We start from the raw sequence: 18531 nt of genomic DNA on the forward strand, positions 1-18531 counted from the left end.
TTCCTGGATTCAGCTTTCATCCAGCTCTTCGTCCACTTGCTGATCTAGGCCAGGCCTTTGGAGAGCTCGTGTGAAGGTTTGTAGAGCCAGGTACCACATAGGTATTGTTGGCATTTTAGTCCATGTTGCCTCACCATCTGCCTAATCAACGCCTAACCAAGAGCAACTGGCAGAACCAGCAGGAGGTACTGAGTGTGGAGAGTGGTTACTGGACAGCACAGGGAGAAGATATTAAGCACACATGGGACCAGCACTGTGCAGTCAGTATGACAACAAGCACTCAACTGGCTCCTTCAGTTCAGATAGATCTGTCGAGGCCAAGGGTCACAGACCCCCATACAAGAGGGTTGATGGGCCATGTGGCCTTCCCCACACAGGGCCCCAGAGTAAGGGCCTTCTAATGACACACCCCACTAATGTGCTGGTAATTCCATCCTGGCTTCTTCAGGCCAGAGTCTGTGCAAACAGCTCCAAGAGAAGAGCTCTGAGCCAGGACAGCAGCTGAGTGACACTCAGCTCCTGACAATCTGCCAGAACTACAGGCAGATTCACCTCTGTCTTATAACATCAACATCCTCCTCAGTATCAGCCCTGTCCATCTGCCCATCCCTTCAGCCAGACACACTCCCAGCTCCACTCTGCACAGGGTGAGCCAGGGAATCACTTACCTCTCTGTAATGCTTTGCAATCTCTGATTTTCCACTAAAGAACCAGAGCAGTACAGACAGATCTCATCACACCAATGTCCATGTCCACAGGGACCGAAGGCTGCTAGGCTTAGAAAGCCTCAAGTGCCTACAGACCAGAAACTTCCCCTTTGTCAGACTCTGAATCCATCTGGATGCAGCAGCAAAATGAGGCCAGATGCTCCTCAGCCTCCCCCCAGGACTCAACTCGCTCTGAGGGTGTAGAAAGATGGGTAGGGACCTCAGCCTATTAGGTCTCACCCTATCCCATGGGCTCAAGGTTCATTACCAAAATCCCAGGTCTTTTACCTCTGGAAACTGTAGCGTATGGTTTTTCTCAGTACTGGGGCAAACTGGTACCTTGTTAAGACGCTGCCATTACCATGTATGAACAGTGGATCCAGCTGCTGGCCCTAGAGTTCTATTAAGACTTTTACTGACTTTATGGGGCACAAGCATTCATCTGCACATTCCTTCAATACCACTTAAGCCTCCCTTCTCTTCGAGACTCTTAAGTACAGGCACTCTGCTCCTGTAGATAGACTCATAGAAACGTAGGGCTGAAAGGGACCTCAAGAAGTCATCAAAACCAGCCCCCTGCACTGTGGCAGGACCAATTAATCCTAGACCGTCCCTGGTAGGGGTTTGTTCTACCTGTTTTCAAAAACCTCTGAATCCCCATCACTGGATTCCACAACCTCCCTTGGAAGTCTATTCCAGAGTTTAACTACACTGATACATAGAACGTTTTTTCCTATATCTAACCTAAATGTCCCTTGTTACAGATTAAGTCCATTACTTCTTGTCCTACCACCAGCAGACATGGAGAACAATGGATCACCATCCTCTTTATAACGGCCCTTAACATATTTGAAGACTTATCAGGTCTCTCCATCAGTCTTCTTTTCTCAAAGCTAAACATGCTCAGTTGTTTTTTTGACCTATGAGGAAAGGTTAACGTTTCTAAATCTCTTATTTTGTTGCTCTCTTCTGGACTCTCTCCTGTTTGTGTACAACTTTCCTAAAGTGTGGCACCCAGAACTGGACACTGTACTCCAGCTGAGACCTCACCAGTGCCAAGGAGAGCAAAACAATTACCTCCCACATACAACACTCCTGTTAATGCACCCCAGAATGATATTAGTCTTTTTCACAACTGCATTACATTGTTGACTCATATTCAATTTGTGATCCACTGTAACCCCCAGGTCCCTTTAAGCAGTCTGACCACCTCGCCAGTAATTCCCCATTTTTGTAGCTTTGATTTTTCCTTCCTAAGTGAAGTACTTTGCACTCGTCTTTATTGAATTTAATCTTGTTGAATTCAGACCAATTCTCCAATTTGTCAAGATCATTTTGAATTCTAATCCTGCCCTCTAAAGTGCTTGCAACTCCTCTCAGCTTGGTGTCATCTGCAAATTTCATAAGCACACTCTCCACTCTATCATCCAAGTCATTAATAAATATATTAAATAGACTTGTGGGGCATCTCTGGTGGGGTCCTGCAGAGGTCAGTACTGGGTCTGACAGCAAATCATTGATAACTACTCTTTGAATACAATCTTTCAACCAGTTGTGCTCCCTCCTTATAGTAATTTTATCTGGACCACATTTCCCTAGTTTGCTTATAAGAATGTCATGTGGGACTGTGTCAAAAGTCTTACTGAAATCAAGATATATCACATCTACAGCTTCCATCCATTAGGTTAGGAACCCTGACAAAGAAGTAAATTAGGTTGGTTTGGCATGATTTGTTTTTGACAAATCCATGTTGGCTATTGTTTATCACCTTGTTATCCTCCAGGTGCTTACAACTTGATTGTTTAATAATTTGTTCCAATATCTTTCCAGGTATCAAAGTTAGGCTGACTGATCTATAATTCCCCAGTCCTCTCTGTTCCTCTTTTTAAAGATCGGTACTACGTTTCCCCTTCTCTAGTCTTCTGGGACCTCACCTGTCCTCCAGAAGTTCTCAAAGATAGTTGCTAATGGTTTTGAGATTGCTTCAGCTAGTTCCTTAAACACCCTCATATGAATTTCATCAGGCCCTGCTGATTTGAATACGTCTCACTTATCTAAATAGTCTTTAATGTGTTCCTTCCTGATTTTGGTTTGCTTTGCTTTCCTTTCCCCTTGTTGTTAATATTAATTGCATTTAGTATCTGGCACCATTAACCTTTTTAGTGAAGACTGAAGCAAAATAGGCATTAAATACCTCAACATAGTTGTACCGTTATGTTCCATGCCCACTGGGACCTGTTCGTGCCTGACAATGGCACCAGCTAGCTCGCTCACCCACTCTACAAGCACCAAAGAAGGCAACAACAAATGTCTCTCTAAATAAAATGGCCTCCCTCCCACAGCTGCAGACCCATGACAAAGTGAGAGAAATGCTGTGTGAGAACGTATTGGGTTTGATGGAAGGCTATTTACTTTGTATATTTTGACATGTGATGTTGATATTTTGTGTTTTAATGGTTACAAAGCTTTTACTTTTTGAAATCAATATCTACTGTCATTAATTATTGAGTGACCTGCTTTGTTGTCCGACCCCCACCCCATAATTTCCTGCAACTGTGAAAATTTAAATAGATAAAATAGAAAAAAAAATTAGACATCCATATTATCTGTTGAAATTATTTTAAAAAAATCAAATTCTATCAAGCCTAAACATAAACAAGCAAACAAAAATTTGCTAATCTACTTATTTCTTCCACAGGCTGAGAAGGAAGAAAGAGAGCCTGTGACTAAGGGTATGTCTACACTGCACAGTTGTCGCCAACACTTTTGTTTTTCAGGGGTACTTTAAAAAGCCCCCCTGCGAAAGACGAAAGTTTTGCTGAAGCAAGCAGCAGTGTGAACGCAGCTTTGTCGGCAGGAGCATTCTCATGCCGACAAAGCTTATGCCGCTCGTGGGGCTGGAAGTATTTTGTCGGCAAAAGTGCTGACAAAAATACCACAAAAGAGCATTCACACACGCTGACTTTTAGTGACAAGGCTGTGTCGACACAGCCTTGTCTCTAAAAGCTGCGTAGTGTAGACAAGCTCTACGTTTCCTTTGTTCTCTGGCTGGCTGGCTGCTCCAGTAGTGAGCAAAAGAGCTGACCCCATAGCAGAAACCCAGCTTCCTCAGGAGGGGAGCAACACTTGCATGACATGAAGGTGGCACAGGAAGGGGATTCAAGAACATGGCACACAGCTGTTGCTGCCAGGAGGAAGGATTTGCCTTTGTTTCTAACTGGTTCTACTGGATATTGGGGCTGATCCACAGGATGGACAGAACTGTGACCCCCTGAAGACAAAACACAAGGACATCTGAAATCTGCTCGACCCAACAGGCAAAGTGCAGTCCAAATGCTGCTGATGGGGTTCACAACACAGTCCTCAGCCATCCTCAGCTCCAATACAGAGATGGAGCTGGTAGAGACCTCAGGCCAGGCTGTTCAGTTACAGATGGGGCATTGCATGCTGGAACCTGTTGTCCCCATAGGCTGCAGCATTCATTAATAATGAGTTGCTCCAGTTGGCTTCATTTCATGCATATTATGAACTTATCTACACACACAAGCTGTACTGCTTTAGCTACACTGGCATAGGTAAAGCAGTACAGCCCCCTAGTGTGGACACAGTTATACTGATAGAGAGGTGTTTTATACCAGTATAGCTATCCCTGAAGGGAAATAATTTATACTGGCATAAGGCACCTTTATACCAATATAACAGCGTCCACACAAGAGGTTGTGCCCATATAACCACTCTGATAAAAATAAATCACCCCATCTGAAATAGTTATTCCGGTACAAAAGCTGTGTAAACCAGGTCTAAGAGTGGCCCTTGGTTCATGCTACGATGCCAGCGCAGCTCTTGGATGGGCAAAGCTTGGGCTCCCCTGGTATTCCATAAAGATCACTAAGCCTAAGCCAAATGTGGGCTCCCAGTGCAGCCAGCACTTTAAACTCCCCACGCCTAGGCATGGCTCCTGACTACGGTTCTGAGCAAGCACGTGCCCTAATGAGAAACTTCACAGCGCAGCATGCAGGAGGGGCCCAACCTGGCAGGCACTGGAGAAAGGAAACAGATTGAGTACAAAGACATGATGGAAGCAAAGCCCGCCTGAACCCAATGCGCGCAGGCCCTCTGCAAACAAACACAGCAGGCTGAGCATCCCATTCCAGAGACCCCAGCTGCCAGAGTGGGATCCAATGACAGTGGGCTGGGGACCCAATCCCGCCCTGCTGAAAACATACTGCATAGGCGAGGCCTTAACCAGAGGAAATGCTCCTGTTGGGTTCACGGGAGAGGGTCACTCATCTCCATGTCACACAGAGACAAAACAAGCACATTTAGTCACATTTGCATCTTGTTCACTAGCAACACCCATCCCCGCCATTGGGCTTCCCAGCTTCAAAGCACTGAACAAACAGATCAGCCGATTCATCTCCACACCCACACACCCCCTCGGGAGGCAGGGAAATAAGTAACATCCTCCCCCATTTACGCTGGGCACAGCTGGGACTGAGAGGGTCTCTCTATTTGCAAACTGCAGGAGGGGCAGAGAGAGGCTGCTGCTCCACAAACACAGGGGGGTGTGGGGTGGAAGTGGCCTCTTTTCTGCCCTGAATCTAGGAAAGTAGAAATCTAGAAAGTAGAAATGCTGGGAAATCTCCCGATCTTCCTAAAAATGCTACAGATTGAAGAGGACTTTGGGTGTTTTAATTTAAAATGACATTCCCCAATAGAGTTTCATTTGCAGCTTGAAGCTCAGAGGGAACCTGGCATTTGGCTCCATGAGCTCTGCTTTAATTAGGTTTCCTCTTACTCCCCCTAATGTGCTGTTGCCCCATCCTTGGTTTATGGACCATTACGGCCATGCTGGGGAATTACACTATGTTCTTCTCAGATGTCCAAGTCTCGGCATTGCTGGGATTCAGGGAACAAGCCTCCTGGGGATTCTGCTCTGTTATCAACACCAGCTCCATCCTTCCAGTCGCTCATTAGTGGAGGGATTAGAGTCAGAGTCTGGGCCAAGAATACGTCCGTATTTCCATTTGCATTCTACCTGATAGCCCCTTGGCTGAAGGAATGGGCAGTTTCTCCAAGGAGAGGATTCCGCATCACAAAGTTGCACTTGCTCCTTTCCCCACCAGGCCAGACCAGCAGGGAGCACAGGGCTGGGACCAGCATCACTCAGGGTGAAGGGAGCTGAACCAAGCACTAGGATTGCATCTGTGCTGGCAACAGTTGGGCATGAAATTTCCAGGCAGTGCAGCTCCAGCAGTGCTAGCTCCAGGGTAGACAGGTCTCAGGTGTTTTCATCACCATGCCTTCACACCCTGCTCAGAGCCATCAGAAAGAGTTGTAAAAGTCCCTTCACAATTGGACAATAAGTATGCACCCCTGCCAGGACGAGGGCAATCTAGTGCTCAGTGGTTACTCCCCTCAGCTATTTACAAATGCTTAGTATGTCCCCCCATGCCCTACGGCCATCCCTTAACTCAGCTACACAGTTTTTGCGCTACTGATTTTTCCCCATAACTCCCTCCAGCCCCTTGCTCATTTTATTGCTCTCTGAATTCCTCCCAAATTGCCAGTATCTTTCTGGCAAGGAGGTGCCCCAAACTCAACACAATATTCCATATGCATAGACAGGGGGGCTCTAGGACATTATGCCTCTGACTACAAAGCCCAAAGCTGCTTGGCCTTTCATACAGCCATATGACACTGTCATTGCCTGTTCAATTTGCTGCCTGCTACCATCCCGCCATCTCTCTCAGGTCTTCCTCCTTCCCAGGTTTCTCCCTCCCACTGAGACTCAGGCTATGGGAATTTTTTTTCCTCCAGACATAATAGATAACATTTTTCCAGGTGGAATCACATTCTCTTATTTCCTGCCTACGTTTCTAATCCCTCTGGGTCCCTCATGCACGCTCTACACACAAGCTTGCACCGAAATAACTAAATTGGTTTTAATTCATACTGTTTGTTATTTCAGTGCAAGTCTGTGTGTGGAAACTCTCCTTTTGGAATAACAAAAGTATCCCATTTTGATTGGGCTTAAGCAGCTTTTTTATTAAACAAGTTTTTAACCAAAAAGTAGGATATGTAATTAAAGACTGTAGCTAGAGATGCGAGGGTCCAGGGGGAAAAAACTGGAAACTTCCAGGGGAAAAAAAGAAACCTTTGTATTTTCTGTTCTCCCTCACTTGACCCCCACAGCCCAGTAGGGAAAAAATGAAAAGAAATTTTATGTGAAATATTGTCTCTCAGAATGAACTGTGAATTAATCCAGTTTTTCTTCCCTCCTTCTACTTTCCTTCTCTACTCTACCTCTGCTCACCACTTCCCAGTCCCTTCTCTTCCCCTCTGCTTTGACTGTTCCTTACCAAAGCTTACTCAAAGGGGTTTGTGAGCCATACACACTAGAAGGCTGAATTAAGATAGCACAGACAACCTTCATTCCACAGTTCCTAACTTTTCACTGCTTGACCTTGTGGCCTTAATGTTCTTTTAATATAAGTTTTTTTGTCTGTAATTACTATTGAAACTGTAATAAGAAAAGGAGTACTTGTGGCATCTTAGAGACTAACAAATTTATTTGAGCATAAGCTTTCATGAGCTACAGCTCACTTCATTGGATGCATTCAAACTGTGTTGTTATAGATTATATGTCAAATATTCTATATATAAAATATGCTGTGAACCAAATTTGTTAGTATAGCCTCACATAGCATACCCATGCCGTATTTCCAGTGTCACCCTGCTCTGCAATACAGAGTCTAAAATGACAATCTGACAGTTTTTCTTTCAGCTAGAAAAATGAGAATGAAAAAGTGGATTAGGGCTTGTCTACACAGGGACATCCAGGAAAAATAATCCAAATCAATTAAAAGGCATAAATTTGAAGTGGGTTAGTTAAATCCCATTCAATCCCTGTGTGGATGCTGTTAATCAGAATTAAAGTGGCCTTAATTCAGTTTAGTTTAATTCACAAGTGCTGACAGGTTTAAAATGTTAGAAAGCCAAGCAATTGTCTATAGTGCCGAAATGGGGTTACATGCCATGTGATTTTAAAACAGTATTTTTATGTAAGAAAAATGACATTTACATGTCTCTTGGGCAGCTCTAGTTTTTCTTATAGGCTTCCCAGCTTGCTTGCCAAAGGCTTTCAACTGTGTCAAAACCGGAGAGGGGCTGAGATCTGAGACTCAAAGTTCTCTTTGCTCCAAGCAGAATTGCTTTTTTCACATCATTCCATTTAGACTGGCATTGGCTTTTTAGTTTCATGTTTTTAACAAGGTTTCAAATATCCACTTGCAGATGGCGCTGGATCAAGAAACTTAAATGCTTAGCTGCCTCGGGAAAATTGTTGCTAAAGGAAAGTGCCCTAGAAAGTTGTGAATAAGGGCCTGTCTGCATTAAGGAAATGTCCACTGTAGCTACATTTGTGTTGTGTAAGCCCTGTGCATAAGCATGCCGCACAGGCGTAAAGTGGGGCTTGGACCTCTATGACTTACCCTTAAATATTACCCTCAATTTACTGGGGTATGTGTGCTGTTGTGAATATCCTGCTTTGGTTTTGAACTTAGCAGTGTGTGAAACCTTCAGCAGAACATGCATGTGAAAAGCATTTGCGTATCGTGGCTTTTTGGCCAAGTTAAGGTCCCATTTTTAGAAGCTAGTTTGGTGTTACTAAACAATATTTCTCATTAACTTAAACTGAGTGACAGCCTTAAGTGAACAGAACAGCATAAGGTGTGTACAATATGTACACCATTTGTAAGGCTAAATAAGAAATTCCAGTTGGCACTCTGTGTACTGTATTATTTAACAAATAGTTATGGACACTCAGCAGTGGCAACACCATAGTTAAGGTTGCAAGAAAGTGTCCATTCTAATCCTGAATGTGTAAATTCAGGGTTAACTGGACAAAAGGTTTTAGAGATGTTATTTTGAAAAAAATTAGGATTTTACTTTTTCAGAAGGTCTAATTTTCTTTTGGGGTGGCATCTTCTAAAGCCAGCTGGGTCTCAAAACTTGACAGCCATCTTATCTGCTAGTCCTGGACCAGTTGACTCTTTTTACCAAGGTGGGATTCTAAATTTCTGGTTATTAGAGGCTGCCTTTGAGCCACAGTCTGTAATTTCCATGAGAAATCTGAAGATTGTTGCAGGCTCCCCTCCACCTAATCTAAGTTTTCTTTTCAAATAAGTGTTCTAGCCCTTTGTTCGCCTTCAGAATTGGAACCCATCTCTAGGTTTGTTGTGTTGTTATGGTGAAATTTAACAATCACAGATTATTTCAATTAGTTTTTAGAGGGAGAAAAATACACATTCCCCACCACCAACCCCAGCTGCACTCGCCTTTCTCCCCTCATTCGAGATCCTACCATAAATTTTGCTCCCTACAGCTGGTATTCCTAACCCCAACACAGAGAGCACAGGTAGAGACAGAACCTTCACTCTTTCCCCTCAGGTGTCTCGTGAGTGCTGGGGAGAAGGCAGGGCCAAGAAGAAGTGCCACTGAAGTGAGGGTGTTGCGAATAAGTCCTCCTCCACACCTCTAGGTCTGAAACACCAAGCATGCTCCTAACAACTACCTTGTCAAAACAAAGTCCTCCCAGAGGCAGCTCTCTAGGCTCCACAGTTCAGCTCCAGCAAGATGTCCATGCAGTGTCTAAGCACCTTAAAACAGAGCTCTTTCCTATTCCCATGCCTGGGCTGCTGGGAAACTGCTCTGCAGGTCCCAGTAGCCCTTCCTTGCTTGCTATACAGCCACAGTCCAGCACATGTGTCATTTGGGCAGCAGGAGCCCACCAGACAGATTCTGGATACAGATTTATGCACCGCGTTCCCACAGAAGCAACTTCCTGTGGTCCCAGCAACGGGGGCCTCCTCCTCACACACTGACCTGGAATTAACATGCAAGTGGTTGCAGGGCAGCAGGCCATTCCTGGGGGAGGGGCAGGGGTCATATTCCCTGCAGCTTCTTCTTATCCAAAGAATTACTGTTTGTTTACTTCAAAAGTAGAAAAACTGAACTGTTTCCATTTAGTTTGCCTTCTGAGCCAAGGTGCAGCTCCGCCTGCCCGGCGGACTGTCAGGACCTCCCTTCTCTCTGGGCAGGGATTCAGGCTAGTGTGGCGCCAACAGAGGATCTGTGACTAGGCCAGGCCAGAAGGGCAATGCTTCCCAGTCACTGACAAGCCCAGAATACTCCTCTCTAGCACTCAACATGTCAAAGGGTGCCACTCCCATGCCTCCCAGCTCTCACACTGTACAGGACGAGCTCCCTGTGGCTGCCTCCAGCCCACTACCAGCTTTGAACCTCTGCCAAACATGGCGTGTAATAAAGGGGCATGGAAAGCGCCAACTCTTTCCCAGTCTGAATTTTGGTAACGGGGGCTCTGGTCCCACCAATCCTGAAAACAGCACAGGAATTCAAAACCCACCTCCTTCTCCCAGAAGCATGTGTCTTCAAGTATGGGAACACCAGACATGCAGAAACATGGACTCTCCCCTAGCCTCCAGGGGAAGGGAGTACAGTAATAAGCAGTGTGGGGAAGCCAAGGATTCAGTGAAAGCCGTGGAAGATTGTCCTGACAGGGCAGGGATGGGTTCCATTAGGGAATAGTGGAGGACACTCAAGGTTGAGGCCAATATGCAACTTCCCCTCTGCAGCAGATGTGGGTAAATGTGATTACCCCTGATGTGGACAGAATTTTCTCCCAGGTATGGGAATTAGGAGATGATTTTACAATTTAACTCCAAACATACTTGATGCCAGTGAGTGTGAAGAGGGGAAAGGCCTTTATCCTAGAGAACATTGCTGTCTCCAGTTCACAACAGGGGGCTTTTGGGAACAAGGGCTCAGCCTTCAAGACATCATCTGAGCCTTTGCCTAGCTCATGTCAGCTTTACCTCATTGATCAGACTCCAATCAAGGATGCAGATGGCTATCACCGGGAGTCACTCCTTGGATTACCCATTGATGTACCACTGCCCTCAATCACTGGGACCCCAATCTCCCTGGGACCCTTACCTCACTCAAAGAAGTACCAAGGATTGCCATACTAGGCCAACCCATTGGTCCATCTAGTCCAGCACCCTGTTTCCAACAGTTGCCAGTCGCAGATGGAAACCCTACCCCAGAACTCACCTGATCTACCAAACCTTTTGTCTGTCTGTCAAAGGGTTTCTAATCCCCTCAGTTCAGGACAGTTACCTCTTACTGAGGCTGGGGGTATAACTGCGATAGTACACAGCCTCTCAAGCTGACCAACAGGGTCTCGTGTCTTTGTTCTACCTCCTCAGTCTGTATCCATTTCTCATCTTATATTTAGCTTGTGAGCTCTCTGGGGCAGGCTGTCTTTTTGTGCTATGTTTGTACAGGGTCAAGGACAGCGGGGTCCTGGTCCACGACTAGCGCACCTAGGGTCTATGGTAATACACATAAATAATATATTCTCAGAAGTGTTGGGGTCACAATTTCCAGACTCTCTCAGGGAGCACTCAATAGGGACGCATGCTAAGGCCTGGTCCCCAGAAATCACTGCACCTGTTTCCCATGCTATGACCTTGAGGTGTGAGGTGACCAGCAGTCTGGGCACGTTCACTAGGAGCTTGTCCATAAGAACAGGCAGCTGAAGGGCAGGTTTCCATCCCAAAAAACAGTGTTTCCACAACTCCATCCTTGCTCTTTGCCAGGACAGCTGTTGGCATCAGCCACTGCAGTCAACCACAAAAACAGGAGCCCACAAAAACTGGGGGTCAGGACTGCGGTTACGTGGGCTCCTCCAACAACTTCCCAAGGCTCATTAACCGGAGACCAAATGTGCAAGTGAGGCTAATCCCCGTAGTTAGATCGCAGTCAGCATCATTCATCTCAGACAGGCCTATAACCACCCTTGGGGGCAACTGGGCTCTAACTTTCGCTAAAGGGCCTGATGAAAAGGAATTTGCCATCTCTCCTTATCAAGCTCTGTACCTGTTTGGGGCATGTCCTGAAGGGAACCCCGACGGAGCCGTCACCATGGTAGAGTAGCCGAGGCCAGGACACCAGTACAGAGCAGACAATTCCAGCACATCCAAGGTCAAACTGAAGTAACCAGCAAAGGAAATGGGCAGCACCAGCACTGACACTGCGAAAAGCTGCAAGAGCCAGCTCCATGGGCTCGGTGGTGAGTGAGGTTTCTCTCCTCATTTCAACACCAGCCAGTTGTTTTAGGATGACAGCTAGAATCCACCCCCCCCAGTACAGCCCAGAGACATAACTGGGCACTCGCTATTCAACTCTGCAACACAGCCAGTCAGAATTTATAATCACCACCTGGGGCCTGTGAGGGAATCTGCCCTGTAAGCAGAGACCTCTCCTTGGGGTACCTCACAAAGCCCTTCCTGTATGCCACAGCAGTGGGGCAGGATTCACCACACAGAAGGAAAAGACAACACTGAACACCCTGGACACTGCTAACAAGGCAGCACCAGATTGAAACTGAAAACTCTTTCCTTACAGACCTACATTGACAGCCAGCATGTTAGTGCGGCAGCAACCCAGCCAGCTAGTGACAGGAGAGGTCAGAAAATGGTCTAAAACCAGTCCATCCTCCTGTGAGAATGGACATATTTGGTGCAGATAGTTTTTGAACAACATGAGAAGAGGCTCACTGCCTATGTGTCAAGAACTACTTCAAAAACCCTTGCACCCAAAGGTTGCCGCATCCCTATTTAGATGGCAAGCTCTTTGGTGAAGGGATCAGCTTTCTGTTCTGTGTTTGTAGAGCACCTAACACTCCGGGGTCCTGGTCCATGACTGGGGTTCCAAGGCACTACGGTAATACAACTACTAGATACAAATAATACACCTTAGAGTAGTGGAAACCCTGCAGTGAGAATCGGTCTGAAGATTGGTTTCGTGTCCTGGCATTTCCTGTAGTGAGGATTGGACTTCAAAGTTTACAAACCCCTGCTCTTGCTTGAGCTCCCCTCATTACCAATAACCTTGTGCTGGAACTTTTGGGGCTGACACTGTGTTTTGAATCTCAGAGCTGCCTCACAATATCTATGACATGGAACCAGCAGTGGCCCCTCACTCCTGACCCTCCTAAGATGTTTTCCATATCTTCTCTCTGAACCAAGGGTGCTGGCAAGCCAGTTGTTGAGGGATATGGCTCGACTCACTGGACATGAGCAACACCCCACAAGCAGAACTTGGCTTTGCTAAACAAACAACGGTTGATTTATTTGCTTCAGCTTCTCTGGGGTTACAGGCCCAGCCTGGGAAGCTCCGGACAGTATTAGAGTCAGTTTTACAGCCTTGGGAAGCTGCATCACCATAACAAGCTTTGCAGTCACCTGCAATCAGTCATTTACTAGATTTCTGTGAAAGACCCCAGGTTGAAGGACTGAACATCAGTACAGACCATGGCACATGCAAGGACCACTTCATATTGCCTAACAAGGAGATGCATTAGGTGGTGGAATAATCTCCCAGGGAAATGGTGGGCGCCTCACCCTGGAGGAAGAGCCAGCTGCAGGTAGCAGTCAGCATTGGCCATAGGGAATCTCCAGCTATTGCAATTGTATAAGATGCACGTATATGAAAGCGATAATAGTGACAAGAATGAAATGCTCTCCTCAAAGTGCTGGGGAAAGGGTCATCTTGCAGCCTCCACAGAAACAAACCCGCTGGAGAGGACACAGGTAGGATGCAGGCATGCTTTCTGGAGCTGGACACAAAGCCAAGCACTTTGCTCAGACATCCATAAACACTTACAGAAGAACACTGATATGGATCCTGCAAAACTCCCACCCATTACGTTACTCTAGGAGGTACCCCCACTCTGCAAATATACAAAACAACAAAGAGATACTTTTTTGGAATATTCCCAGAAGTAGCTGGGAAGTGTATGACCACCCTTTTTACAAGAGAAAAAGCCTACACTTACAGTGGGACTTACAAAATACGAGCAATGGGGTAGATTACAGCTTGGTTTAGAGGGAACTGGGCTGTAGCCAATGAGCTACTTTTAACACACAAGAAACAAAGAAACAACAACCACCTTGAGCCCTTACCACACAGTACTCAATCTAGAAGGGGGTTAGTCTCGCTTAGACACAGTATCAAATAAACAAAAGCTGCAGAGTTACCTAAGCATAATAATCCTGCACCAGATGCCCATGCACCTACTATATTACACTACGATATATAAGAACTGTATACAGTCGTGTAATTTAAGTGTGTAACAGTTACACCAACCCTTTGCTCCTAGGATCTATGATGATAGGCACCTTGGAAACGCCTGCGTACATTTGTATACTATCCCGAGTACCTGTGCTCTTCTCTGCATATAATAGCACAACTCTAACCAATATTCTTAGCTGGGGGTGTTGCTTGGACACACAAAAAGCCACCAGCCTGTCTTCCTGGCTGAGACCATTAAAGATGCTACTGAACTGGACAAAGGACGACACTATTAAACCTTGGGGAGGCTCTGTCCTGGGATACATTCACCACGAGAGCGCCTCCTCCTGGCTGCCCTGAAGATTAGTTCCTTCCAAGTCTGACGCTCCCTTCTGTTGCTCGCTCATACACCCTGCCACCTCTCTCTCTCTCTCTCTGACTCAGGTAGGGTGACCAGATGTCCCCATAAAATTGGGACTGTCCCGATTTTTAGGTCTTTGTCTCATGTCCTGACTGATGCACGGTCGGGACACCATTTGTCCTGATATTGCGGCTTTGGCCACTCCGGCGTGGTTTTTTGCTTTGGCAACTCCAGCCGCTTTTTTTTTTTGCTTCCCCCATGTGTCCCGATATTTTCTCCATTTCATCTGGTCACCCTAGACTCAGGATGCTCTCTCTTCATGGCTTGGCCGTCTGGCCAGGTCACTTTGTGCTTTCCCCTTATGGGGGTATCAAAGTCCCACAGGATGAACAGTCCCAGGCAGGCTGCAAATCCACTGCTCTGACTGTGCCACTTCCCCAGTGGCTGGTAGGGGAACCCGGGCCCAGCTTCCAGCTTAGGGACCCTCTAATCAGCAGCCAAGGTCTGCAATGTCCCACCTTGCTACCACTTCCCTGAGCCTTTTCCTACTCCACCTCTCTCAGGCTTTCACTCCACCACCCTTCTGGATAAATCCCTTCTTCAGGGCCTCAGTCTCCTGAGGTTTCTGCTCTCCCCCCTTGGCTTTCCTTCCTTCCTTCCCTCCCTCCCTCATTAACAACCAGAGTGGCTGGAGGCTCCCTCACTGCAGCCCTTTTTCTGCTGTCAATTTCCTGGCTTTACACTAGCCCCGCCTGTTCCTTCTCACTGGGCTCCTTCCTCAGTCTGTGGCTACTTAGGCCACCTAGTTCCTCTCAGGTGTGGCCTATGTGCTTATCTGGCTCCTTCTCAGTCTCATTAACCCTTCCTGGACCAGTGTGGGGTGAACACTCCACCACAGGCTCTTCCCCACAGTCGCACCTGTTCCCAGGAACCAGGAGACGGTGATGGAGACAAACCTAGTTCTGCTTTAGAGTGGATTCAGGGCAATCGCCCCTGCACCAGTACTCTGCAGCTCTAATCGCCCCAAGGAAGAGCCTATGACTTGGAAAGGAAGCTAGATCTTCTGCATAGCAAAGCAGAGCACTGTTCCCTAGGGCACTGGCCGGGCCTCGGGAATGAGAGCTTGGGGCCTGGAATGGAAGCAGGGCCTGGCCCAGCACAGCACAAACCCTGGGGTTAATTTTCATTTGTCAAGGGAATCTGGTTCCTGTTGATAACTGGGGTGACTTACCCAGCTCGTGGTTGCTGCAGGATAGGTGTCTGGGCCCCTCTGGGTGAGCCTTCTCTCTCTGCACTGCCAGCCCTCTTCGGAAGGGAGCCTGCTGGGGGCTGGAGGGCTGCCACAGAGCCAGGAGGATGGTATGCTCGTTCTGGAACGATCTCTTCACATTGGGCACCCTGGAAACCTGAGCGGCAGATGCAGAGCTGGGGTCGGCTGCAGGATCCCTTGTTCTGGCATGGAGGGTCACAGACGGCTGGAGGGACATGGAAAGGAGTGAACAGAGATACATGCTCCCAGTGCAACAGGCCCATGTTGCCCTCTCCACACAGTTGCAGTTTAAGGAGTGGGATAACACAACTTGTCCCACCCCTGACACAGACAGTTAAAGGAGGCTTCCCTTCCCCACCAGCCCTTGGCTAAATCCCAGCTTCAGGAGAGACCCTTCCCTTCCCTCAGTCAACTCCTAAGGGCAGGTGAACTGCTAAGACTGGGGTGAAGAGGAAGGTCAGACTGACATTTCACACAGGTCACATCTTTTTGGGTTGCTACAGCTCTGGGCTAGACTGGAACCAGCACCCTGGAGGTGAAAGTCTCAGTACTGTGATTACCATGGATCACGAATATGATCTACAAGAGAGAGAGCTGAGAGCTGCTACTCATCCCTCCATTGAACACAAAGGGGCTACTCCTGAATTACTTTGGTACAAGTGAGAGCAGCAATGGGCTTAGAAAAGCTTACAATCCAGTGCCCTGATCCCCACAGAGAGCTCATTGCAAGAAGAAGGTCTCAATTAAGCTGAGAACAGGAGCTGCAATAGCACAGGGAGGAATTGGAGAAGGGAAGTGGGAGGCGGAGGACAATATGGCTCTGGGATCCCTTGGGAGTTGTTGTATTAGGTTTCATTTTATGATATTGCTTTATTATTCTATTTCATGGTTATATTTTATGGATCCCCTCCCCGATCCCTCTGAGCTCTCTTGTCCTCTCTGAAACATTCCTACCCTTCCCCTGCCAGCTAATTCTGAAGTCACCATGCCCAAATTCCTCAGCAGTTACAGGGACTTACAGTTCATTAACTTCATGCCCAAATCATTCTCACAGCCTGTGTGTGTTCCTAATTACAGCACATCAGCTTCAGCTCTGACTCTGAGAGGAAAGTGTCATTAATTACATGCTGGAGGCCCTAATGCTTCCCAAGTTAAGAGGAGCCAAATTGGGTTTATAATCCAGTCAGTAATAGTCAGGAAATCACAGTTCACTTCAGTGGGACCAAGTTAGTCATTCTCCACTGGACAACAGCTACATGGCTCGTGGCTAAAGAAGACCAAATGGAAGCATCTCCCTTAACGGAAAGGAAGCCCCAACCAACAGAAGCCCCACCGGAGGGTTCGGATTTTAGGTCTAGGGGAACCTGTTTGGATAATGCAAGAACAATTCAACTTTCACCTGCGGCTCAACCTGAGCTGAAATGGACCCTTTCTGTGGGGGCTGAAATGTGCAGTGAACATTTCTATCACGGTTATTTTAGATTGTGTAGTTCCTCCATGAGCCAAGCAGAAGGGACGGGTGTCTAAGGCATTCTGACATACCAGCCATGTTCTCAAATAGCTAAGTAGACTTTTAATACACCTCCCTTCTGTTCGGGTTCCCATACAACACTCATCACTGGTATGCAAGCGCCAGTTCATCACTAAAGGCACATGGACAAAGAAAATGTTTACAAACCTGACCACACATGCCATCTCCTCACCCAGCTTGACTCACTCCCAAATACCTCCTCCCCCAGAATTCAGAACAGAAAGGCCCTACAGCCCTATCAGAGCAGTGGGGATGGGTCCTGTCTGAAAATGACCTGCCACCAGCCCCTTCCCAGGGAGATCACGGGCATGTTGGCATGGTTACTTAAGTTGACCTTGACCGCTGTGTTACTGTACTGGGAGAGAGGCAGGTCTCAGGGATGGGCAGAACACAAACCACTTAGGGTTGTATAGGCTAAAGCCAACAACTGGAATTACACCCCCTCTGTGAAGTGAATTGGCCATCAGTGCAGATCCCAGAGCACAACCAGGGTCCCAGTTAGGCAAGAATTCCGCTGTGCCTTGGGGTAGGAGCCAGAGGGGGGATATGCCACTGTTCCTGGGAGCTGCTTGAGGTAAGTGCCACCCGGAGCCTGCCCCCCGGCCCTCTCCTGCACCCCAACCTCCTGCCCCAGCCCTGATCCCCCCCTCCTGCCCTCCAAACCCCTCGGTCCCAGCCCAGAGCACCCTCCTGCACCCCCAACCCTTCATCCCCAGCCCTACCTCAGCCTGCACCCCTAGCTGGAGCCCTCCTGCACTCCAACCCCCAATTTCATGAGCATTCATGACCCACCATACAATTTCCATACCCAGATGTGGCCCTCAGGCCAAAAAGTTTGCCCACCCCGTTCTAGCACCTACAGGTTCCCAATTGAGATCAGGGCCCCACTGTGCCAGAAGCTGTACAAAACACATATGATAACTCTTCATTGCAGAGGTAACTTGCCCAGGCTAAATCTGCAGTGAAGAAATACCCCTAGTGAGAGAGAGTCCCTGCCCCAAAGAGCACACAGTCTGAATAGCCAAGAGTACTTTCTCCCCCCGCCCCTTGCATGTCTCCATTTTACAAAGGGAAAACTGAGGCACACGGAGATTAAATCACTTGCCCCAGTTCACACAGGGAGTCTGTGGAAGAACCAGAACCAATCCCAGATCCTCTGAGACTCAGCCCAAGTGCCTCAACCCTAAGCCCAGCCTCACAACATTGCAACCTATAGTTGTTAATTAAGCCCCGGAGGCCCAAATTAAAAGTGTGTTTTAGAAATGTAAAAGGCTAAGTTCAGAAGGGAGTCCCCGTCACCCACCCTGTACCTGACCAGCTAGTGCTGTCATCCCATGGAACGGCAGGGACTTGTTCCTTAAGGTGGAGACAAGGCAGACAATCCCACTTTTTTTCTGTCCTCCTATCAAACTGCCTCCCTCACTTCCACATCTACATTTGCTGAACACCCTCTCCCCTACTTTGGGCAAGTAGCCCAATTCCCAAAGCGGTTCTGGGGGTTGGT

General features: G+C 47.4%; 1 protein-coding gene across 2 annotated transcripts in view; it reads right to left on the reverse strand.

The window, feature by feature from the left end:
- The window catches only part of LTBP2 (latent transforming growth factor beta binding protein 2), a 128523-nt gene that overhangs the window by 87967 nt on the left and 22025 nt on the right, over positions 1 to 18531 (reverse strand). For both annotated transcript variants that reach the window (XM_084632417.1, XM_084632416.1), the window contains exon 3: positions 15458 to 15701. In XM_084632417.1, the coding sequence (XP_084488543.1) occupies positions 15458 to 15701 (244 nt within the window). The remainder of the gene's footprint in view (positions 1 to 15457; positions 15702 to 18531) is intronic.

Source organism: Lepidochelys olivacea, assembly GCF_965140295.1.
Source record: "Lepidochelys olivacea isolate rLepOli2 genome assembly, chromosome: 6".
Classification (NCBI taxonomy): Eukaryota; Metazoa; Chordata; order Testudines; family Cheloniidae; genus Lepidochelys; species Lepidochelys olivacea.